The sequence below is a fragment of the Vigna umbellata genome, chromosome 11 (assembly GCF_029865625.1).
Source record: "Vigna umbellata cultivar VRB3 chromosome 11, Vumbellata_1.0, whole genome shotgun sequence".
Lineage (NCBI taxonomy): Eukaryota > Viridiplantae > Streptophyta > Magnoliopsida > Fabales > Fabaceae > Vigna > Vigna umbellata.
In genome coordinates, this window is record NC_142175.1 from 33,371,861 (window position 1) to 33,398,243 (window position 26,383).

The window sequence follows — 26,383 nt, forward strand, 5'->3', positions numbered from 1 at the left end:
AACTTAAAAATGCAGTTAAGAGTCCAAGGTGTTGGAGCCGAGTTTCGTATCTTTACATTTTTATCACTGAAGGGCTTGACCCAAACAAGATTATATAAAATGTTTTAGGGTGTTACTCCCTCCACCACCACATTTTCTCCCTCCACCTCCCCAATTCTATTACATATTTTTTGAATTACAAAACTAACCTTTTATAATTACAAAAATAACCTTTTTCCTTTTTAATCCTAATTATTTACTTTTATAATTAAATTAATAAATAACTTTTTATATAATTATAAAATTATTAAAGAATACAAAAAGTCATATATAAAAGTATATATATACAAAAACCCTAACTATATATAACGTGTAAAATAAAAAAAATCTAAATATATATTAATAAGAATAAAGATCCTCAAAAATACATTATTAAAATACATCAAAATATATTAAAAAATAATATATCAAAAAATATAAATTATATTATTTAAATCAACATCCGTTTAAGGGAAAACGGATGTCAACATCCGTTTAAGGAAAAACGGATGTCAACAGGGGAAAACGGATGTCAACATCCGTTTAAAGATTATACGGTTTATATTTTAGGGTTTTATTACGCACCTTCACGCCCTCTCACGCCTTTGAACCAACACCTTAAAGCACCACCACAGTCACTGCTGAAGATGAATTGCTTTCCCCACTTTCAATCTTACTAAACACAAAGTCCACCACACTCTCACGTTACAATTCTATAAAAGAGAAGAAGAAGTGGAACATGAGAGACGACCTAGAGATAGTGAAACGTAAGAGACAACCTGGGAAAAATAATAAAGAGTAAGAGGGAAGAATGATAAAGAGAATGAATGTACGTGAGATTTTAAATAATATTAACCCTAAAATTTTAATAAGGATAAAATAGGAATTAAAAAATAAAGAAAGGGGTAAAAGGGGAATGGAGTGGTGGAGGAAGCAAGTTGTGGTGGTGGAGGGAGTAACATCCAATGTTTTATTTATCTCTGAAGGGCTTAGCGTGTTTTATTTTTTATGCTCAAATCAACATCTAGTAAATTACACTAGAAGAATAGGTTATTAAACTATTTTATTATTTTTCGATTTAATCAATATTCATATTGAGAGTTGAATAATAATAAGATAAATTTGACTATAATAATATATTATGTTATTTGCTACTTTTATTTAAGATTATTATTCATTATTAGAAATTTATAAAATGTATTAAAGGTAAAATAGATGAATTTCAGTATAACTACATATACTACACCGAATCATAAAATATATATTCGTTAAGAAATTTGGGCCAGGCCTACGAAATCAGTCCAGACAAGTCGAACCTAATGGGCTACGGATATGGACCTGATCTGAATATGATACGCAAGAAGACAAAAAAATTGCATTGACGTGTCGCTTTCCATCAATAACAACCGGTTCGAAAGTATCATAATCTTAAGATAAACATAAAACAGCAAAAAAAAAAGGGGACGAAATTAGAACGTCGGAGAAGGTGAAGAAATCGATGGCAGCAAAGATGGTGTGCGTGACTGGTGCTGGAGGATTCGTGGCGTCATGGCTTGTTCAGCTTCTTCTCTCCAAAGGTTACAATGTCCATGGAACAGTGAGACAACCCGGTGCGTTACGTTTTACTTGATTTCTAATTGTTTGGATTGGAGTGAAGTTTGAGAAGCAGTTATGAGCAGGTAGTGAGAAATATGAGCACTTGAAGAAACTGGAGGGAGCTTTTGAAAACCTCACACTCTTCAAGGCAGATCTCTTGAATTACGAATCTATCCTCTCAGCAATTGCTGGATGCACTGCTGTTTTTCATGTCGCAAGTCCTGTACCCTCAACAGTTGTTCCCAACCCTCAGGCAAGCCTAATCATCTCATTCGTCAACGTCCATTGTTTTTTTTATGCAAACGTGTTGTTTTCAATATTTTATGTGGCTCTCATTTTGCTTTCGTCCTCGCAACACATCAACTGGTTGAGGATTTTGTTTATGCATGTGAAATTGTTGAAAGGATTCAAGATCAACGGATTAATTGGGAATAAATATATAATATCCTGAATTTTATAGGATTCCTGTGGATGTTAATCCAAATCCATATTTCTTTTAAGAAAAAATAGTTTTCATGTTTATAATTTGGTTTTATAACATATAAAATTCAGGATATTATATATAAAGTATGTGAACATTTGAAAAAAAAATCAACAAGATAGGAAGAAGTATGATATGAGAAAAAAAATTTAATATAAAATATCTTTATATGAAACTTTAATAAAATTTATTGTAAAATATTTTATATGAAATCTCTATATATAGGTGAATAAAATTAAATATCATGTAGTTAGAATCGTATAAAATATTAATTGACAAAATACACTCTTTCTATAGATATATACACAATTTTTTTTTATGTAATTCAATTTTATAATTACTAGCACTATGAAGATAAATTGTTTGATACCTACACAATTTTTTTTTATGTAATTCAATTTTATAATTACTAGCACTATGAAGATAAATTGTTTGATACCAATATAATCTAATATACTTACTTTTAAATAATGTTATATGTATTTGGTTTATTTCGATAGTAAAATGAAAATATTCTATACTTTTTGTTTCATGTTTTCTTTTTCAACTCTTGATAAACATAAAATATTTTCAAAAAAATAAACTACTGCTAGTCTAAGCTAACTAATAAAATATCTTAATGTTTAGCAAATAGGCATGTTACTTTCATATTCATTTATACAGTGTATTAAAATATAATAATTGATATATTTTAATACTAAACTTCTAAATAATACGCTATTGTCTAATACAAATGGAAAACATGTGTGTGTGTGTGTGTTTCGATCAAAGGGAGTAGAAATATCTTCCAAAACACTTTAAATTGAAGGCTTTATCATGGAGTTAATATCATGTTCATGATCTTATCTGATTTCAATCCTTGGGTTGGGATTACATCTCGGTTGATTTTCTTCATAATGATTTAGGATAATGTAAGGCGTATAATTGAAACCATAACTTTTCTCTTTTGATTGCTGATAGTATCAGACAATTGATTCTTCAGGTAGAAGTGATTGAACCTGCTGTGCAAGGAACCATTAACGTACTTCATGCTTGTCTTGAAACTAAAGTACAACGAGTTGTCTATGTGTCATCGATATCTGCTATTAGCATTGGCCCAAATATGCCTAAAGATAAAGTGATTGATGAGTCCTATTGGTCTGATAAAGATTACTGCAAAAAAACTCAGGTCTGTAAACTTATTACAAGTGTGCTGATGATGTGGATTTGTCATTCGTTTTATTCTATGATGGTAGTAGCATTGTCTTTGATTGGGGTATGCAGTAGACTGTTTTATTTTGGTTAAGTTGCAAAATATGTCAAGTTTCAGTCATCGAGAATGGTTATGGTAATGTAACTAATATCTCACGTATGATATAGAACTGGTACTGTTATTCAAAGACAGAGGCAGAGGAGCAGGCCCTGGACTTTGGAAAAAGAACTGGCCTTGATGTGGTAAGCATTTGCCCTTCCATTGTGTGGGGGCCAATTTTGCAGTCAACCACTGTCAATGCAAGTAGCTTGGTTCTCCCCAAACTTTTGAAAGGTGCCTACTATTGCCTTGTCAAATTATTGCCTTGTCAAATTATCGTTATACTACATCAATTCACTTACTGTGCAATGTTAGTTCAAATCATATGTTGGAGATCCGATATGTGTGTAACGTGTCCAATAACAGAGAATCATGTTATTGGTCTTTTTTTTTCTGGTTTGTCTGAAATTTAAGGTGGTGACTCATTTGAAAATAAGACCCGTTGGATAGTCGATGTACGGGATTTAGTTGATGCAATACTTTTGGTGTACGAGAAGCCTGAGGCAGAACGGAGATACATATGCACTGCACACACCATCAAGACACGGGATTTGGTAGAGAAACTGAAGAGTATATATCCAAGCTACAAGTACCCTTCCAAGTAAGATTCACTTTCTCTTGATTTATAATTCAAAGGAAAGTTGTAGTAATAAGCCAATTATCAACCTAAACACCCTTATTTTGGATTTGATGTACCTGTATTGAAATCTTATTATTCTGATCCAGGCTGCTGATTCTTGTGTTTGACCTGAATTATTAATTTATTATTGATAATTTCTTATTTTATTGGTACCCACAAATCATTTAACTAATATTCAAACATGAGATATGCAAGATATAAACGGGGGATTTATTTTTGAGAGAAAACTAAAGGATAAATAGTAGCAACAGAACATTTATATCAGAGGATCTGATACTGGATTAAATTTTTATGGAATCCAAAATGGATGTTTGTTTCTTTAGTATGCCTACAAGAATCTCACCCACTAGAGTGATTGTGTTGTTTTGCTTACATTCGTCAACTGAAAAAAAGTCATTAATTACTAAGGAGTACATGTAAAGTAGGTTACTTTGTTAAGCCAGTTGTCGTGAGTATAAATACTTATACTGTCAAATTGTTTTGAGCAATGAGAAAGACAGAGAAATATTTTTAGTAATGTTGCAACTATTATAGGTTTGCAACTTTATCCTGAAAAAATTGGAGGACTTGCAGTCTTGTTGTAGAAAAATTGTTAGGAAAATCAATCCAAATTTCCAAACAATTAATGAAAGTAGTGCATGTTTTGGAGAATTCACTACCTAGGTTAGGGGATTGTGATTGTAAGAGGATAGAAAACTGTTTTCATGTACTAGTTTTTTGTTACATGCTTAACTACAAGCTTCATTGCCGGCAGCTTCACTGAGCTAGATGATTACTTAAGGTTCAGCTCAGAGAAACTAGAAAGGTTGGGTTGGAAATACAGGTCGCTCGAGGAAACACTCATTGATTCTGTTGAGAGCTATCGAGAGGCTGGACTCCTGCAATTCGAATAATTTTCACTTTTCTTTCTTTTTATATATCCATTGCTATGGATTATCACTGTACTGCACAAGTTTCTGAGACAAGTCTGAGGAACTATCAGTTTTAATATTTGAAAAGGTGAAATGAACAAAATATAAAATTTATGGCCAAACACTATTATAAGTATCGTTTGTTTTCTGTGTTCAGCAACTTTCACAGTTTTATTTTAAAAGGATATTTTGATGAGCTAATGAAAAATGGTACTGTAAATTATTTTGATTTGGACATTGGACAGATAGACTTGTCAATTGCATTTACGCAGATGTAATAGATAGTAAGATTTATATATGACTTTTCCTCACTTTTATATATTTTTTCTTTTTATTTTTATAGCACACGATATGTTGTAAATGATTAATATAATTTGGAATCTCACTCAAATTGAAATTACATGTTATATATAAAGTTGTTTCTTTACATACTTTTTTTATCTTTTAAAAAAAGACTAATAGAAAATAAAAAGGAAAATGATATGTTGACCATGTTTTTTACCATTGTTTTTTACACTGTGACGTGTCAAAACATTGATCCAGATGTAATTGTTTTTCAATTAATTTTTTATGACGTGGAATTAGGATTTGTAGTGGTAGTAGCGCGGGTTTGAAAATTTCGTTTTTTCAAAACTATTTCTTCCCAAAATCTAGTTTTTGAAACCCTCGTTCCGAAAACCTTCCTCCCGTTCTTATTGATTTCTGTTTTCTTTGCTTTGTGTTGGTTGTTTGGTCTTCGGTTTCTTGGATGATTTTCTTCATTCATCTTCTTCCTAAATGCGAGTCGGAGCATTCCTCCTTGACGAGAGTTAGAATCATAAAAAGGAATCATTAACACTCACCAACTCAGCAAAAAGGGTTAGCCAAACTGACTAGATCAACAACACTAATTATTATAATAAAAACTGGTTAGTGAAGCAAGAACTCAACAGCAAATTATTTCAATCAAGAATACTACAATTAATCTCAAAATGAAAGCAATGTTTTTTAACCTATAAAAACAACAAATCCAAAACAGAAAATGAAACTAAAATAGACAATGATGCACTTATTCTAGCAACTAAAAACAACAAATGTGTTGAATCAAGAAGGTGTTTACTCTATATTCTAAGCAAAGCCCATCGACCTAGAAGACGTTCAATCTATGTGTCAAAAATGGTTCATTGGTCAAGAAGATGTTGGATCTATATGATGAACGATTAAGATATTTAGCATATGTGTTAAACATTGTCCTTTGACCTAAACTATGTTTAATCTATAAGTTGAACCATAAAAACATTTAGTCTACAAGGTAAACAAAGCTCATCCGCCTTAGATAAGCTTAACTTTGTGTTGAATCGTGAATATGTTCGACCTATGTGTTAAACAATGTTAGCGGATCTAGAAGACATTCCACCTATGTTTTGAACCTTAAATACATTTAGCCTATGTACTAAAGCAGGCTCATTAGCCTAAAAGACAATCAATCTATGTGTTGGGTGAATAAAATGTGATTGCATTCATATCTTAGTTTAGGCCATTTGCATATATAATTGCATTAATTAAATGATTTCATTGTGAATTATCTTTGTTTCGAATCATACATTTGAGTTTTGTGTTTTTCTTGTAGATAAGTGTTTCTTAGTGTTAAAATCACAACTTTGGAAGAATTGATGTCCAAGATGCAGAGTTAAAACTAGAGAGTTTCATAACTTAGCTGTGAACATTTTCACAATGTGTGGAACTGTCTCCAAAATGCAGAGTTGAAACTGGAGAGTTTCACAATTGAGCTATGAAAATTTACACAGCATGTGGATTTGTCTTGAGAGAAATAGAATGCAAACCAGAGAAGAGCACAAGCAGATTGTGGATTTTTCCATGAGCAGTGAAATTGTTTAGAGCAGTTACTAACATCTCATTATGTGGATTTAAAGAGATTAAAAAAATAGAGAAATGAAAGACAGTTACTAGAAGAGGGTAACCACTCCCATAAAAAGAGGGAATTAGAGGAAAAGTGAGGGAGATAACAATTTAAATGTAACAATTGGGAGAAAGAGGGGAAATCAAGAAAGCACGGAACGACTCTACACTTCTTCTTCTTCTTTTAGTTTTTCTTTGGAATTTTACATTATGCATAATTAATTTTCCTTTTTGTTAGAGGATTGATGTAATACTTTGGATTATAATTTTGAACCTTTTCAATTGATGCTTTGTTAATTTTAATTATCTCAGTGTTTTATTTATGTTCTAATGTCTATTCTATGAGCATTTTCACAATTGGGAAATTGGGGATTGTTTGCTATTAGAAATATAACAAATTAGATGTTGTCACAATTGGAAAATTGGACATAGCTAATTAGTTTGCAATTGAGATAATAATTGTTCTTCATGATTTTATTGAATTTTGTAACTGACCTAAGGGATTGGGGGTTAGAACTCAATAGATAAGTTTGCCTATCTAAGGAATTAATAAACTCAAGTGGATAATTACAATTCACACATCAATTGGAAAGGGAGAAATTTATATGAAAACGTATGAAATCAATTCTCTAACATTATTTATATTATTTGAATTTCCATCACTTGTTTATGTTCATCATTTCACTTGATATTTTTTGTTGCTCAAAATTATGTGAATTAATAATCTTGTACTCCACTCATTCAATCCTAGAGGACGATATTTTGTTACTACAATAACGATTGGTATACTTGTCAAACGTTCATCATTGAGTCATAAAGACATTTAGTCTATATACTAAACAAGGCTCATATGCCTAAATGTTCAACTTGTTTTAAACAATAAAGGCATCTAGTATATGGGCTAAAGAAGGCCTATCAATCTAGAAGACTTTTAACCTTGTGTTGTTTATCCTATGTGCTAAACAAAGTTCATCAGCCTAGAAGACATTCAACCTAGGTGTTGAACCATGAAGGCGCTTCACCTATGTTCAAAGCAAGGCCCATTGACCTAGAAGACATTCAACATATGTGTATCGGAAGGTTCTCTACGATACTCGGTTCTCAAACTGCGGCAAATACTTCTCTGAAGAGTACACCTGCAAGGTGGGCTTCTCTCCTCTCGCTCGTTTTTTATGCATTTCTTGAGGTGGCTTACTCGGACCAACTTATCTATTTTCTCATGATTGGTGGTGCATTCCTCCGTTGTGTGTCCCATATTCTTATAGTACATGTATGCTTATTGACGTTATCATTTTGAGGGGTGAACTTCTTCTTCAAAGGGGCGAGCAACTCGACACTTAGAGCTTTTTCAAGTATCTTTGTCTTGGGTGCATTAGGAGCACAATAGTGGTGAAATCGTGCCCCCTTAGCAGCTCCTTGAGGTGAGTGTCATTCTCTTTCCTATGTGGTTTCTTTTCTGCCTTCTTATCACTCGTTGAGACTTTTTGTATTATTTTTCGTCGAAAGTCTCGTTTCTTCAACTTGTATAAATTCAACAACTCACTGCCTCAGCTCGTCTATGTTCTCTATTGATCTGATACAAAGATTGTGATTAAATGGTCCAACCGCAAAGCTGTAATCATATGGTATTAGGCCACCTTATGAATGGAAATAAATTTATTTTCACACTTAGAATTCAACAAAAAAAAATAATATAATTTATGTTGTTTGCATGCTATAAGTAGTTACATAATATTACATAATATTACATAATATAATGTGATATAATATTATTTTCTTCTTCTCAAAAACAACAAATTCAAATGTTACATGCCTCAACTTTTTCCTCAAACACGAAATATCAACATACAAAAAAAATTCACACACAACACAGCTACGACTTCCAACTTTCATAAAAATGCTATTATCAGTGCAATGCTATTTTAACAATAAATTCCCATAAAAAAAATTCATCAAATCATCCATCTTATTTTACATATTTTGGTCTCTTCACTTTACTTTTTCTTTTCCTTTGTTGTGGAATGTGTTGTTAAAATAGCACTACCCTTAACACACATGATTCTTAACACTCTAACAACCAAGACGGTGTCCACATCTCAATGATTTTCCTCAGCTTCATATCAGAAATAAGCACCAACATCAGTAGGTGTGACTATTATTCTCAATGATGGTTTTGAAAACTCCAACCAAGCAACAAAATCATCACTCACCAACCTACAATTCTTCAGATTCAACTCCTTCAATGTCTTGCAGTTTTGTACTACTTCTCTAACACCCTTTGCTGTAACATGCCAGCAACTCTGAATGTCCAGAAGTAGTAGTCCACCACACCTTCTTGAAATTACTGAGAGAGTTTCATCCTCAATTTTTGACCCTGACAAGTTCAACACCTTCAGGTTCGAAACTTCAAAGTCTATATCAAACACTTCCATTCCTGTATTAGCCAGGTTCAAATGCCTTATCTCACTGCATCTCTTCAAAACCTCAACAACACCTTCACCAGAAACACCCTCACAACCGATTAAGTCAAGAAGCTGCAAACTGGGGCAAATGGAAACGAATTTTACCAAACTTGCATCACTCAGCAAAACATTATCACCCAAAAACACCTTTTTCACTTCAAGGTTGACAGCAAAATCCCCCATTGAATCTTCTTCCCCTTCCACCCCAAGATATGTCCTTTCCATTTTGATCTCACTGAGCAAAGGACAGTTTCTTGTGAGAATGAAAAATGTTGAATTTGTCAGCTGGCAACAACCACTGAGGTTTATAGTGGTTAGGCTAAGAAGAAATACAGATAACTTGCTGATACATTGATCAGTTAAGAAATCAACTTTCCGAAGATCCAAGCATTGAACAGATTGGCATTTGGATAACACATAAGAGATTCCTGCAAATGTACAATTGCAACAGTCTTGGAGGATAAGCTTCTTTAGCAGAAGACCTGCACCTTCTGCAACCGCAAAGAGAAACTCATCCGAGATAACAGAATTCGACAAATCAATAGCAGTTAACCTTTTCAAAGTCCTGAATGAATCGATCAAATTCAAGTCAATGGGGGTGAGTGTTAAACCAGGTCCATGTATTCTTTTCTTTTCAATGTTAAAGGCAATGGAGCTCAAACCGGGTCTGAGGCGGATCGCAGAGGCAATGCCTGTTTGAGTGATCTTAAAACAGATGAAGAATGAAATCTCTTCCAATGACAAACAGTTTTGGCAAAGAGAGAACAATGATTTATCAGTGATCAAATGATTACCAGAGATATTAATCTTGCGAAGATTCTCAAGCATAGAAGAAAGCCTTAGAACCCCAAAATCAGATGCTTGGGAATTCAATGGGAAGCTTATGTCAAGCTTTTCAAGCAATGGGAAACAATAAGCTATGATTACCAGATGACTATCACGAAGAGAGCCAATGTTTGAGCAGATCAGAACCCTCAAATTTTTCATGTTTGAGCCAAGTTCTCGCAAGCCATCAACAGGAAGTGTTCTCTGGTTGGATAGATTAATCAAATCAAGCTCCAACCCAGATTGTGAAATTTGACGAAGCAAGCCTTCATGGTGGCCATTCAAGAGACTCAGGTCTAAGATTTTGAGCCTTGGAAATCTAAGCAACAACCGAGAAAGAAGTGGAATGGTTGGATCATACACTGTGAGAGAGAATTGAAGCCTATTTGTAATGGCAAGAAACTGCTTGCAAACCAGAGATAGAGACTCCAAATGATGATGACCAAGGCCAAGGAATCTGAATACTGATTCCCAACATTCTTCAGGAAAATCTTTCACAGTCATGTTTTGCACTCTATCAACAGGATTAAGATGGAGGAAGGATTCAAGTGATCATGAAATCAGATATGATTAATCAGAGGCTATTTATTTAGCAAGTTTTGGAGGTGTTAAAAAGTGGTGAGGATTTGGTAATCAAGGTGACGAAAGGAAGCTCTTGATTCAAAAAGAAGGGTCCTTCTTTTTTGTATTTGACTGGTGCTGGTCCTAATCATGAAGCTCCAAAAAGTCTTTTGCTTCTTTGGCTGGCATGTTATGGTGATCTGTAACTTTCACTTTTCAGGCTTTTACTTTTCATACATATATTTTCATTTGGGTCAGTCTTCACATTTTTCATAGGAACAGTCTGGTCTTACTGTTAGACTAAGATTTACAGTCCACAAAGATGAAAACCATTCATCAAACATTTAGACTGCATTATGTTGTGTGAAGAGATAAAAAAAATCACCGTCTTATGATGGCAATGAAATTTGTATATGGAAGTGCAGCGCCTTACTTCCTTGAATACAAGGTATTCAACTCAGCACACCATGACTTCTCAAATGATTCATGCATAATGCATTCACAGTCTATGGTCTTCTTGTTCATCTTGATGCCATTTAATAATATTGGTCATAACATATGATCTCCATTTGAATAATTGTAGTTGGGAAAATATATTAGAAAATAGAAAAATATATTTTGATACATATAAATTTTTTATATTTATTTCATACTATTTTTTTATTTTTTTATTTCTTTTTTAAAAAATACAAAAAAATTATATTTTATAACTATTTTATTATGTCAAAAGAAATATAAAAATATTTCATAATATCATTAAAAAAAATTAATATACCAACTTGAAAGTGAATTCAGAAAAAAAAAACACAGAAAACTCAATAGAAAATCTGGATTTTCGTGATAAAATGAATTGTAATATTTATTTTTGAGTAAATTGTAGATATTCTTTTAACAGAAAGTTTAAAATTAATTTCACTAAAGATGTATATAAGGATTTGAATATTTTAAATAATTTTAATTTCAATAATATTTTACAATTTCAATTTAGCATCCCATAAATAGGGCAAATTCAACTGCTTAATTTCAGTCGTGGAAATTTATAATTGTTCGGAATCGAATTTGGAATTTTTTGAGTTTACTGCACACTTAAAAATGTTTACGGTAAGTTACATTAATGTCTTTAAAATCAAGTTATTTAATGAGAGAATATTGATGATGCCATTCTTGATTTTTCTCAAAACTTTTTTATTATTAGGTCAAATTTAGACCATTCTAATTAAATGACCAAGTTTACTTTCGGATAATAGATTAATTTTATTTATTTTTAAGTAGAAAAAATTAGAGATTATTGGAATGAAATTTATTCTTTTAATATTTTTTATTATTCACATTCAAAAATTAACTTTTACAATATTTTAAACTATCGGAAAATTGGCAAAACCTATGACCCAATTCAGCCCACAATGAGTTTGAAGAGACTAAGATTCACAAATATTATGGGCTGAAATCAAACTCATAGCCCACAATTTCCATTCTTCTTTTCTTTTACTTTTTTTTCTTCTCAAAATCAATATCACTCAATTCACGCCTTTTCCTTAGTTTTTTATGCTTAATATGCACATTAATAGAAAATTTAAAATAATCATTTTAATATTATATGTACATATTATGATTTTAAAATTTAGTGTCAGTTTTCTTATTAGAAAAATAGATAAATTAAAAATATAAAACAAAAAGTTTACAACTTTTTTTTAAAATTAAGTGAATAACCTCTTTTTGTGTGGTCTGAATTATGTAATATGAGTAATGTTAAGGACAAAGAAGAAATTTTCTCTTATAAAAGGAAGTATGAGAAAGAAAAATGATATTTTAAAAAACATAAATTTTTTACATTAATTTAATATTATTTTTTACTTTTTTTATTTCTTTAAAAATTACAAAAAAATATTTCTTTATTACCATTTCACCTTTATTCTGTATGTCGTAAAAGTATGATAGAATTCAAGGCAAGACAGATCAGCATAACCCAGAAGCTTACAATTAATACAATCTGGATCTGTTGGTTTGTAACACTCAACTCCAACTACTTACAACGTATGCTATTCACATCACACCTTATAATGGTTACAACATTATCAGAACAAAAACAAAAAGCCAAACACAATTACATATAATCATCCCTAAACTTGTGATCAAACACTCAAATACAATGAATTAAACAACCATTTCTCCCTTCTTTATCCAACTTCAATTTCTCAGAGAACCAGCTCAAGGAACCAAAAACATTCTCCATTTCAGACTTCATTGCAGACCTATAACACACATACACACATTACAAGCTAACTATGCAACCATGACGCAAGAGAAGTTCCCTCTGGCCACCACTAAGATCAAAACTCGGGGGGGCCATTATCCTTCTCAATGATGGCCTTGAAAATACCATCCAAGCTACAACACTAGCTTCCACTTCACAACATGACACCAAATTAATCTCCCTCAATCGCCTGCACTTATCTACCACTTCCCTAACTCCATTGGCTGTCACCTTATAGCAATTTTCCAAGTCCAAATGCAGCAACCAACGACAATACTTTGAGATCACAGAAAGTGTTTCATCATCAACTCTTGATCCTGACAAGTTCAACTCCTCTAGTTTTGGAACTTCAAATTCCAGCCCTTTTAACTTCACTCCTGAACAAAAGGCCAAGCTCAAATTCCTAACCTCGCTACACCTCCTTAAAACCTCAACAACACCTTCAGATATGTCACAGCAAGAGCTCAAATCGAGCACCTCCAAACTGGGGCAAACAGAAGCAATCATTTCAAGGCTTTCATCCCTCAACCAGGAATTTCTTCCCAAATAGAGAGACTTCACTCGATAATTCACAACACCATTCACCAACTCCTCATCGACCCCCTTCTTCCCAACATCTGTTGCCTCCATTTTGATCTCATTCAACAGAGGACAGTTCTTAATGAGTGCAAACAAAGCTAAATCAGTTAACGTCCTACAACCACTGACATTTATAGACACCAAATTCCCAAGAAACTCACACAACACTTCCACACGCCGATCACAAAGAAACTCGGTGTTTTGAAGATCCAAATGCTCCATTGACTGACATGAGGACAACAAGCACAACACTCCAACGTAAGTGTAGTTACAGCAACCTTGTAAAACAAGCTTCTTCAAAGGAATCCCTTCCTCCGCAACACAGCATAGCAACTCATCAGAGATAGAAGAACATGATAAATCGAGACAAGTCAAGCCCTTCAAACCCACCAACGCACTGATGAAATCATAAGTCACATAGGGTCTGGCAATGTCACCCTTCTTTGTTCCATACCCGAAATTGCTAACGCAGAAAGAACGCAAACACGGTCTTTCACGAATCGCAGAAGCGATGCCACGCTGCGTGATGAAGTGGCACTCGAGGATTATAATTTCTCCGAGAAGCTCGCAGTTCTTGCAGAGACTGAGAATGGAAGTGTCGCTGATGAAGTAATTGCCGGATAGGTTAACTCTACGGAGCTTGGGGAGGGCCAAAGAGAGAGCCTTTACGCCGAAATCGGAAACTGGGTCGGTTGAATTGTCGTTATTTTCAGGGAAACTGAGGTCGAGATGTTCGAGAAAAGAGAAACAGTCAGCTATTAGAAGGAGATCGGCGTTTCGGAGACAAGTCATGTGGGAGCAGGTGAGGGATTTTAAAGTTGGGATCTTTCTGGCGAACGCGCGCAACCCATTTGAGGGGAGGGAGGGGTGGCCGGAGAGGTTGAGGGATTGGAGCGGTAGGGCGGCGCGTGAGAGTTGGAGGAGGAGCGTGTGGAGGTGGGAGTGGTGGAGGCCCGTGATATTAAGGGAGGTGATGGAGGAAAACCTACGGAAGAGGTTGGGGAGAAAGGGAAGCGTAGGATTGGATATGGTGAGGGAGGTTCGGAGGAGGTTGGTGATGGAGAGGAATTGGGTTGAGACAAGGGAGAGAGGTTCGAAGTGAGGAATGGGATTGAGGAATTTGAATACCAATTCCCAGCATTCAGCAGGTAACTGTAATTCTTCTTCTGACATTGTTTTATGATTCTTTCTTCATACAATTCTTTTTCTGCTTTTCTGATTTCTATCACAACGATTTCAACTACCCAACTATACCAACTACTTGTTCTTGTGTATTTATATGAGTTTTGTTTGAAACTAAATTCAACTTTGAATTCAGAAAAAAGGCGTCACAGATCCAAATTTTCAGATCTGAAATCTCCATTTTTTTATTCTATCCACCCTGACTCTCCGTTTGCCAGAGGAAATTGTGGTTAAAAATTAAATGTAAATTAAAGGAAAAAAACTATTTTTTATTTGCCAAACTATTATAATTAGATTTTAAGAAAAAGGTTAACTCCATTAATGTTGTGACATGTAATATTTAAAAGAAGCTTAAATACAGCTTAAATTGTCCTTATTTTAAGATATAATACATGGGACATGATTTTGAAACTTCAAGGAAAGGAAAGAACAAAAGTGGAACATAATTTAAACACACTCAGCTTGAGTGCGGCATAAACATCAGAATCATTCGCTGCTGCTGATGAGTTTCGACGGTGGGTTTTCGGGGTCAGGAGCAGAATTCTCCGGTGGCTCTTCGGGGTCGGGAGCAGAATTCTCCGGTGGCTCCTCCGTCGTATCTGGTGGCCCCAAGGAAGTATCAGGCGGATCCTCCGGCAATTCCGGCGGTGGCAGTGAAACATCCGGGGGATTCTCCGGCAGCTCCGGCGGTGACAGAGAATCAGCCGGTGTGGTGAAGGACGGTGGGTCATCCGGCATCACCGGCGTTCCCGGCGTGACAAAAGTAGGTGGCACCTCTGCAGCCAAAGGTGGTGGAAACACAGCATTATCAGGTGTCTGCGGCATAGGAAAAAACGGCGGAGTTGAAAGAAACGGCGTGGGTAGCAGTGGAGGAGGTAAAGAAGGGTCCGGAAGAGTTGGGTTGATGAGAAAAGGTGGCGAAGATGTGAACGGAACAAGTGGAGGTGCTGGTTGTGGATCAAAGATGAAGGGGTCCGGAGGTGACAGCCATGGGAATGTTGGCATTTGAGACATCGGAGGTGGAATTACCAATGGCGGTAAGGTAGGAGCAGGTGGCGGTGGTGACGGAACTAACGGCGGCGCCGGTGGAAGAGGTGGAAGAGGACAGCAGGGTGGATTAGGTGGAAGAGGGCAGCAGGGTTTAACCGGCGGCGGTGAACAAGCCGGTGGAGGCGGCGGTGAACAAGCCGGTGGAGGCGGGGACGGGGGAGGCGGGGAAGGCGGTGGCGGTGAAGGGGGTGGTGGGGACGGAGGAGGTGGTGATGGTGGCGGCAGCGGTGGGGCAGAATAATGCACCAGTGGAGGTAAGAAAGGTGGTGGAAAATATCTTAGCTTTGGAGGGATTCTCGGGGTGTAAGTGACCGGCGGAGGGATTCTCGGTGTGTAAGTTATCGGCGGAGGAAAAGAATACGATGGAGTTGGTGTTTGATCAAAAGGGTTTTGAGGGGAAGAACACGTAGGAAAAGGCCAATGTCCGCATGTTCCATAGAGATACAAGTAAAAAGGATCACAGTTTGATCCTCTTGTTCTTCTTCCTCCTCCTCCACTGTGTCTGCCTTTTCTGTATGTTCTAGAAGTGCTGGTTTTGGTTTCTGCAGAAAAACAGAGAATGAAGAAAACAAATGTACATAGAGCTGTAGTCACTGCATTTGGTTTCATTTCTGATGGCTATGGAATGGTTTGATTTGTTCATGACATATATATATATAGAGAGAGTGACAGTGATGGAAGTTCAATGATTGTGCGTGTATGAATATGCGTGGAGGGTTTAAATGCAGCGTGAAGATTCATAAGAGAAGTAAATAACGTTGAAAAGAAGATGGTGGTGGTACAGTTACCGACTTTAATGGTTCTGCAAGCTGTTTAACCATGCGCTCTCTGTAAGTGACACATTCGCAGATTAAACGACTGAAATTAAGCTGAGCCTTCTTCCTTCTTAATTTATATACAGAGAAGACTTGCAGAAGCAAGGAAAGTAAAAATGGAAGTAATTAAGTTTCATAGATTTACGTGCCAACTTAATTGCTTCTGTGTTTGCTTTAAGTGGTGGCCCAAGTGCTGTGAATTCCTCATTCCCAAGCATTTGCATGCATACCAAACTTCTTTTTATTTGGTTTGAATATGAAATCTTAGCTTGATGGTGAGCATTGTTTCATACCATATACTTTCATGTTGAATGAAGAAAGAAGATGAATTATTATGTTTATGTAACGTTGTGTTGGTTGGTAAAGTGAAGTTTGATTTGTATTGAATGGGAAATGATAGATTTGATTATAATGTGATGGATGCATGAGAATTATCTATCTGAGAACAAATATGAACAGAAAAAAAATTTGTGATTCCTAAGTAGACTTCAACATTAATAGCACATTAACTGATGTTACACTTTGACTCTGACTTTAGATTTCAGTGAGAAAGAAAACAAAAAAAAAAGACTTTAAATTAGTCTGTTTGACTTGAGCCTACCTACTTATATCAGAAGCTTGATTTATAAAAAGAAAAGTTAAAAAATAATAGTTTATTGTTAACTCTTAGTTAAATAAGTAGAAAGAAGTCTTCTAATAACTTTTGTATATTCCTATAACATATCCGTACCTAATTTGATCATAGTTATTTGGGATACTCGTCAAGTAATTCTCATTTTATTCTTTTTAATTTGTGCTGTGTTTTTGAGAAACCAAATAAAGTGGATAGGCAATTTAAATCGATTTGCTACCAGACATTTGAAAATTAAAACTATTGGCTTATTAAGTGAATTTTATTTCACAAAAAAAAACACCAATTACTCTCTTTATTATATCAAAATTGAAAAGTATATTAAAATTTAATGAGGGTAAAATATGTTTTGTATTATGTAAAATTTTAAATATATTAAGTCTGTTACTAATTTTTGTATATTATTTTGATTTTTCTATAATTTAAATATATATTTTAGATATTTGTTTATAATGGCAATATATAAAAACTTGATGTGAGTGATAACAATATAAAAAATTTTATATTTAAAAAAGTGTGGTTAGATTACAATTAACAATTAACTATTAACATTATGTTAAAATTGTTGTTTATGTAAATTATTTATCCATCATCGTTACTATTAAAGACTTACTAAATATATTTAAGTTTCAAATAAATATATTTAAATTTGAAAAAAAAATACCACCTAAAATAAATCGTATTTAATATTTTGTAACTCAATTTAAATTTATTGAAGAATTGTAAATTTAAATTAGATAATAAAGTTGAAGATATTTAAATGTACGAAGCATTCTACATGAAATGAAATTCTACTTCAACCATATTCAACATTATATCTTTCAAATGGTTAAAAAATTATGACTAATAATGCTATATCCTTCGATTTCAAAATGGTTTAAAATAAAATTAAGAAGAACATCTACCCATAGTTTGATTCTTTTGTCGAATCTCTGGAATGGAGCTAAATTTAAGAAAAATAATAAGAAAACATGGAAAAAAAAAACTAGTCTTTCACTCAAACAGTGTAGTGCTGTTGAATTGTATCAATGTCGAGTCCTTTCAATTTCACAACCGACTCCACGTGTCCCTTCAATGTGTGAAGTTCCCGCAATCTGAAGAGAAAAAAGAAAAACAAGTTATTGAATAAACTAATCTTAGTTTACTTAATTGAATAAATATTGTATAGATTAATATTAAATGACATTACCTTGCAACTTCAGCTCGTTTTCTTGCCTGTTCTGCAATTTCAGATAATTCACGGTAGTTAGTTCTTTCTGAAAAAGTGTGTTCGTTTTGAGGAGGATCCAACCCATGTAATGTGCGTTGAGCAATAGCCCATTGTGCTTCTCGTTCTTCCTTTCCATAATCCTTCTTTGAAGTGAATGCAGTCTGTATAAATCACAGGATATGTAAGAACAAGCAAATCAATATTTAAGGAATGAAAATAACATTAACATTTTTTTTACCCTATTTTCGGTGATATTATTCCATGCCCTGCCACTCAAGTAATATCGAATTGCGAATTTCAAAATATCCAATGGGATGTAGAAGATGATACTATAGATCCAAATGACACCAGCCCAGCCCCATCCAATCCCTTTCATCCTTGCAAAACCCCAATTTGCATAAACGGCTATAACTGTCGCAATCTACTTATAAAAAAGATGATGCTGGGTTAGTAATTTGTTACAGTTGAAACATGCTTGCAAATAAATGAACCATATATAACAACTCACCAGTTGTGCAACTATAAATGCGGTGATAAGCAAAAAGCCAGGGCGCTCAAAGTAAGACCAACTCCTTGATCGAGTTACAAATATAAGAGCCTGACTTACAATGCTTACTTGAAGGTAAACAGCCGCGGTAAGCTCATCTGGGTTTGATCTGATAGATCTAACACCAAATTTTTCCTGCAAACATTGTTGTACTTGTGTTAAACCTGAAATAATCTTCTAAAACAAAACATGTCTTAAATAAAATCCATGCTTACGGTGAAGAAATCAGAACCGTGAGCAGCCCAGAAGAAGACAACCGTCATGAGAGCGAGGTAAGTACCAAGAACTACGCCTGTGGCAAAAATCTCATCCAACTTCCATGAATCAGGCAAAGGGGATGGCTTTACTCTGTCCTTCGAGATGGTCATGATTGTTCCGTCATTTAGTATTGCAATAATTAAAACCATGAAAGGTGAGAAATCAAATTTCCATATAAGTGCAATCAGTAAAAAGCCAAACACAATCCTTATTGTGATGGAAACTGCGTAAATGGTGTAGTTCTTCATTCTCTGAAAAATGGATCTACTGGTCAAAACTGCACTCACAATCACACTGAGGCCAGGCTCTGTTAGTACTATGTCGGATGCACCTCTAGCTGCATCCGTTGCATCAGCTACTGCAATTCCAATATCTGCCTTTTTGAGGGCAGGAGCATCATTAACACCATCTCCTGTCATTCCACATATGTGTTTTCTCTCTTGAAGTATTTTCACAATCTCGTATTTGTGCTCTGCATATACATTAATATAGAAAGATTGCAGTAAATTATTATCAAATGTTGAACTGGAAATATGATTAAGGAATAGAAAAGAAGTTTAGACAAGTATTTACCAGGAAAAACACCAGCAAATCCATCGGCCTGTTCAATAAGCTCTTCGACGGGAAGTGCAGCAACAGATTCATCCTTGTGATCGCCAAGAAGGGAGGAAGACGGGTACATGTTACTTCCCATTCCAAGTCTCCGAGCAGTCTCCTTCCCGATAGCTAATTGATCGCCGGTAATCATCTTGACGTTCACCCCAAGATGAAGAGCACGTTTAATTGTCTCTGCACTATCGTGTCTAGGTGGGTCAAACAAAGGCAAGAGACCCACAAATTGCCACGGTCCTCCACTACTCTCCTTGCTTTTCTCTGGAACTTCCTGTTAGTAGTAGATAATTAGGCTTTAACTTAAATTATTATTATTATTATTATTATTATTATTATTGAAAGAAACATTGTTACAAATAACTTACTTGTTGGGCAACAGCAAGGGAACGGAGACCTCTGTCAGCAAATTTTCCGATAATGGCATGAACTTTTTTCTTCACATCTTCCCGAAGACGACAGAGCTCTATAATCTGTAAAAAGAAATATAGTAAAAAAATTAAGAAAGATGAATTTCGTACCATTAAAAGTATATATTTACCTGCTCCGGTGCGCCTTTGCTTGCTCGATGCCAATTTCCGTTGTCATCGATATATGTTATGGCGGTGCGCTTGTCTACTGGATTGAAGGGTAAGAAATGGACCTCTTTGATACCATCTCTTGCCTGCAACAAGAGGTGAAAAAAATACGTAAGATTCAAATACTCATTCATCCATTTCAAACAAGCAAAATCTATATTCTTAATGATAAAGTTACGAACCTCTCTTGGGTCACCCAACATTCCAACAATGCAAGCATCAATAGCGTCTTGATTCTCCACCCTAGAAGCTCGAGCTCCAAGTAAAATTACAGTATCCTTATCAGCATTTTTTCCGAAAACCTGCAATATAGGCAAGTCGCTTTCATCATACATAAATAATGAACTTAAAAATAATTTTTCCGTGATCTGCATCTACTAACCTCAATTAAACTCTTGTCTACAGTGAGTTTGTTCAGAGTTAAAGTGCCAGTCTTGTCACTGCATAAAACATCCATTCCAGCCATTTCCTCAATGGCTGTCATTCTCTTCGTAATGGCACCTTGCTGGGAGAGTCTATGGGAACCAATAGCCATAGTTACTGACAACACAGTTGGCATGGCAATCGGAATGCCTCCAATGAGAAGGACCAATAGATTGTCAATTCCATTCCTGTAGGGTCGGTGCTGAATTGGATACATAATAATAACTTCTACAACCATACCAACAGCTATGGAACAAATGCAAAAGTTACCAATGGCTGTCAACACCTGAACAAATTAAAATTCATGAAATGCTTTTACACACATTGAATATTCCATATTTTTTTTATTCTTTTGCAGTAGGATTTGATAAAATAAACTTTTATATATGAGCCAACGATATAAATACAGCAAAAGAAAATGTAAAAGTACTAAAAATTGTACCTTTTGAAAGTGACCTTCTTGGTTCGTGCTGTCTACCAAGTGAGCAGCTTTACCAAAAAAGGTATGTACTCCAGTAGCAATTACAACAGCCTCAAGCTCTCCTTGCTTAACAGTAGAACCAGAGAAGACTTCATCACCTGGATTTTTTGAAACAGGCAATGATTCACCAGTCAACGCAGATTGATCAATCTTGAGAGGATCTCCGTCTAAGAGACGCGCATCAGCAGGCACTATGTCTCCTAACTTGATGCTGATGATGTCGCCGGGTACCAATATAGCAGCCTCTTCCTCAGTCCACTTCCCATCTCTTAGAACCTGCATCCATTCAAATATACTAATATGGTCGGTTTGGTACCAACATTTGTTTATAAAAAAAATACTAGCCACTGACATTTGTTTATATATAAAAAAAATAAAAATCATTCAAATAAATTAATGTAATATAAGAATTTTATGGGAATAATTAGACTAAACACGACCTTAGTTAAACGTCATGCAATTATACCTTAGTTTTGGGAGCAAGACCTGCCATAAGTGCTGCAGCCGCATTGCCTGCATTATTTTCTTCAATAAAACTAATGGTAGAGTTGATTACAAGCAGTGCCAGTATTCCTATAAAATCCTGCCAATCTGGGGGTTTGCCCTACACGTTTAGACAGGAATGAGAATAAAATCTAACAGACAAAAAACAAAAATTAATAAGAAAGACATTTTATGCTACGCTAAAGTTAATAATCTTATCTCATCTATTTATATTTTTTTATTATACATTCATTTACCGTGTTTACAAGTTTTTAGCTGATTTTATTTTTTAAAATCACATCTTCAAATACATGTATAGTCCTAGAGTCGTTACCCCTCCATTTGCCAGTGCAATTGCCATGATAGCAGCAGCTTCCATGACCCATGACAGAGGATTCCACATAAATCCCAAGAATTTCAACACCTTACTTTCCTGTTTACAATATAATATAGCAAGATTAGTTGATGAAAGCATCTTCTCTAAAGACATTAAAAATAAATAATGTTATAAAATAATTTAAACAGTAAGTAGCTAGTAAAGATGAATTCATTGCCTTCTTTTCTTCTAACTTATTGGGTCCAAAAAGTTCCATCCTCTTTCGGCCTTCCTCATTCGTGAGACCCTCCTTCGAACAGTTCAATTGTTGGAAGACTTGGTCCAAAGGAATCCGCTCCTGCAATACAATCATCTAATTATTAGCAATGACTTAAATATTTTGACAAAGTAAGAAAATATACCTGTTCAAAATACAGCAAAAATATAGCAAGAACACATAAGAAAATGCAATATCTTAGCACTTATATTAAGAAGAGTGACAAGTGAAATTAAAAAATAACTATTTTCTCAGACATTGATATTTTCTATAAAAGAGAAAACACAGACTAACTACTCAATTTTCAGTCATAAGTCATATTAGTCTTATATTTTAAAAATAATAATTCTGATCATTATATTTTCAATTTCTTTTACCATAATTAAAAATTAAAATTCGCAAACTATAAAAGTTGTAATGGTTAAAATCATTATTTGTTAAACGTAGTAACGCTACACAAACTCGGATGGCAAAGTTTTGTTAATTCTCATGGTAGTTTCTGTTTTTTTATCGGCAGTAATAGTATTTTCTATAATTTTCCGCAACATCAAAGTATGCGAAGAATCACAGAGTGGCTTTATAACAATTTATGTAATCAGTTTTCAAGGGTAGAATGGCATACGTCATGTATATTTTGCCATCCTGACAAATCTTTACTATCACTTTACATTCCCTATGTTGTTCTCTTTTTTTATTATTTTCTTTATAATTACAAAAAAAAAAAGCCTAAATGCAAGTCGTCAAGTAATTGTTGGAATAATTTTTCTTAACATTGATAAAAACGAAGATTGATTTTTAAAAAATAAATAAATAAACCAAACACGTCTTATACCCAATCCCAGTAGAAAATAACATAAATTTCGTTTAGCTACAAAAAGGGGGAAATCAAGAAAAGCTAGATAACACAAACAGAAAATAATCCAAACGAAAATCACACAAAACAGAAAATTTTATTATTTTCTAGTGTATCAAACATTAGATGAGAATAGGACGAAGGCGAGATGTTATATAGGTATGAGTTTTACGACGCATGCAGCAGTGGATTATAATCACACAAAGCAATCGATAAATCAAGATCAGAAATCACGTACGAAATTCGATTCTAATCCATGAATGAGTGATATATAATCATCAAATTCACTCCACACAATAACAAACAACGAGGGAATCTTTATACACATTATCATCTTCATGGTTAATGAGCTGGTCACTAACAGGCGCATGATGCTAGAAATGAAATGAAAGAGAAGAAAGAAAAACGAAAATCGAAAGGAAACTAACGAGATCGATATTCTCATTCTTCAGTCTTTCGAGAGCGTCCATTGCCGAGAGAAAACGCCGAAGCAAGAGTGAGTGAGAGAGAGAGTGCAGAACAAACTGAGAAAAAGGTTTATGATTTCAGAGCGGCTTCAACTGCACTGCAGGCAGTGGTTTATATATATATACACATATATACATCATATATATACATACATGTATAAATATATATATATATATATACATGTATATATACACATACATACATCATATGCGAGACCACGTTAACAGAATATGTGCCTTGGTAATGAATCTCTATCTCTCACCGTAAACGATGCATGTATGATATGACTTAGCTTTTTTTTTTATTTCTATTAATAAACAAAATTGGCTTCTATAATGTTCAAGTAAGTCCACAAAAATAATTAAATAATTGAATAAATAGTTTCATTGAACAAAATAAAATATTTATATGATAATGTGTCTGTTAGTCTTTTTACTAATATTTGTAATAAAATTATTTTATCTTTTTCAGAACCAGACTTTAATTTAAATGAATAAAACAAAATAAACGTATGACCGAAAAGCACAGTTAACCACCCTTCGTTGAGTTGAATTTTGAGGGGTATTTTCTCTTTTTAAAATATTATTACTAAAAATAATAAAATTCTCTTATTTTTCATAAAAATAAATAAATGTTATAATTCGAAATAGGCGAATTAAACCGGCGAGGCTCCTGGTCTTACCACTGGAGTTGCTGCTGGTCTTTCGCTTTTCGTTAGGCCTTTTCGTTTTTTCCGATACTCACATTTTACACACATTTTATGTGTAATTTTGTACTTTGTTTTATTCAAATTTATTTATTTTATATCTTCATATTTTTACTTTAATTTAAATACAAAAAAGTATTTATTTATTTAATATAAATATCATAGTTGTATAATTAAGACTTCTCGTTAAAATATGAAAGATATAAAAGTTAAAGTTTTGTCTTATATTTATATTTAATTTATTTTGATCCCTATATTTATTTTTTACTTATTTAAATTAAATTTTTATTAATTAGAGTTAATGTAATCTTTTCATTAAATTGGAAATAACTTATTTTGGAATGTGACTTTAATTAACAAAAATTAAATTCAATTGATTTAAAAACAAATATAGAATCATATTAAAGCAAAGTTAAAATATTTATATTTAAAAAAAAAACGATACATGGAATCAATCAATATAATATTATATAGTATTGTCAATAAAAAATAAAAAAACTCTAATGTTTAAAGGTTATATAAATTTATTTAATTGATATTTTACGTTTGAATTGTGAGTAAGATGTCCAGAACTAAGTATATTTACGTATTTTATTTAAAAGATATACGCATAAATCAAATTAAACTAAAATATTTAGTGATATATTAAATTATTCTTATTTAAACTAAAGGAAAAAGGTTAACTATATTTTTAAATAATAATATTTCTTTATAAATATTAAATGTATCATAATTTATTTTAAGGATTGCTTACAGGTGTGGTTTAATTCGTTCTGATATTCATAAAAGCTTATTTGTTTAACTGTGTGGGTAATATTATATATTCTTTTAAACGGGATGTTATCTTAAATAGATAAATAAAATAATTATTTTTTTTATTTTTATTCCTGAATTGTTTTAACACGAATAATATATTTTGAAATAATATGGTCTTCCTTAATGTATATATTATCAAATAAAATACATATAAAATAAATATACTATAAATATTAAATATAATATTCAACATTAATTACTCAGTTAACATCATTTATTTAAATTTTAAGTATTAAACAATAACATCAAGTTTAAATTTTAATATATAATTAATAAGTATCATTAATATCAGAAATTATATTTAATTAAATTTAATTAGATCCAACTGTTATGATAAAAAAATTATTATTTATAATATAACTTAATTTATAATTCCTTAAAATAATTATTTGTCTATAAACTATAACTATATGTTTCAAATCTTATATATAGTATAGTTATAATGTAATTGTTATAACTACTCTTTGACTATAATAACAATTATTTATATACAACTTATTCTTTAATATTATTGCTTTCTAGTTTTAAACTAGTTTAGATGTTGCTACATTTTTTATTAATTGTAACTACTATTTGACTATAATAACAATTATTTATATAACTTGTATTTTAATATTATTGCATTCTAGTTTTAAAAGTTGCTGCATAATTGTATATTAATTTAAGTAAATTTAATTAAATAAAGCACTATTTTTATTATTAAAATATTTTTTATAATTAATAATTTTAAATGTATATTTATTATGTGTTATGAATATTTAATATTTCTATAGTTTGAAATCGTTTCACTAATATAGTATTAATATTTACATTATACTTTACCAATCTTAACTCAATGAGAATTAATATATATGGTTTGAGAAAAGAAATCACAAAACATAAAGTAGTTTTTCTTTTCTAGTGACGAAGACTTTAACTTTTCGCTTTCAACGTCAGAAAATAAAAAACCAACTTTAAAAAGATCGTGTCATTTTTTTTTTTAATAAAAGATATTGGAATTTAGATTTTTTCGATATTAATTGATTATTAAATATTGAAATTATTAATTTTCCATTTCATATTGATAAATTTCACAAAAATATTTGGTGTGAAGCTGAAAATGTACTCATGTATGACGTTGAATGTCGACAGAAGGGTAAAAATTGATTCACTTTATCAACTTT

The 26,383-nt window shown here is 33.0% G+C and overlaps 4 protein-coding genes across 4 annotated transcripts; 1 reads left to right on the forward strand and 3 right to left on the reverse strand.

The window, feature by feature from the left end:
* The first annotated feature begins 1,454 nt into the window (after positions 1-1,454).
* On the forward strand, positions 1,455-5,093 carry LOC124835883 (cinnamoyl-CoA reductase 1-like). The gene is made up of 6 exons (XM_047310912.2): positions 1,455-1,628; positions 1,698-1,867; positions 3,078-3,263; positions 3,455-3,620; positions 3,801-3,987; positions 4,781-5,093. Exons 1-6 carry the CDS (start codon positions 1,517-1,519, stop codon positions 4,917-4,919), a joined length of 960 nt encoding a protein of 319 aa, XP_047166868.1. The 5' UTR covers positions 1,455-1,516; the 3' UTR covers positions 4,920-5,093.
* Positions 5,094-8,603: 3,510 nt separating this feature from the next.
* On the reverse strand, positions 8,604-11,087 carry LOC124835926 (F-box protein At-B-like). The gene has a single exon (XM_047310960.2). It carries the CDS (start codon positions 10,625-10,627, stop codon positions 8,957-8,959), a length of 1,671 nt encoding a protein of 556 aa, XP_047166916.2. The 5' UTR covers positions 10,628-11,087; the 3' UTR covers positions 8,604-8,956.
* A 1,553-nt stretch (positions 11,088-12,640) lies between these two features.
* On the reverse strand, positions 12,641-14,965 carry LOC124835942 (F-box/LRR-repeat protein 16-like). The gene has a single exon (XM_047310981.2). It carries the CDS (start codon positions 14,688-14,690, stop codon positions 12,957-12,959), a length of 1,734 nt encoding a protein of 577 aa, XP_047166937.1. The 5' UTR covers positions 14,691-14,965; the 3' UTR covers positions 12,641-12,956.
* Positions 14,966-18,018: 3,053 nt separating this feature from the next.
* LOC124835889 (plasma membrane ATPase-like) lies at positions 18,019-23,773 on the reverse strand. The gene is made up of 15 exons (XM_047310918.2): positions 23,659-23,773; positions 22,339-22,458; positions 22,119-22,217; positions 21,768-21,905; positions 21,263-21,577; positions 20,780-21,106; positions 20,580-20,699; positions 20,361-20,483; positions 20,188-20,292; positions 19,784-20,093; positions 19,168-19,682; positions 18,914-19,087; positions 18,644-18,826; positions 18,385-18,566; positions 18,019-18,289 (listed from the first exon to the last, which is right to left on the reverse strand). Exons 1-15 carry the CDS (start codon positions 23,698-23,700, stop codon positions 18,193-18,195), a joined length of 2,850 nt encoding a protein of 949 aa, XP_047166874.1. The 5' UTR covers positions 23,701-23,773; the 3' UTR covers positions 18,019-18,192.
* Positions 23,774-26,383: the final 2,610 nt, after the last annotated feature.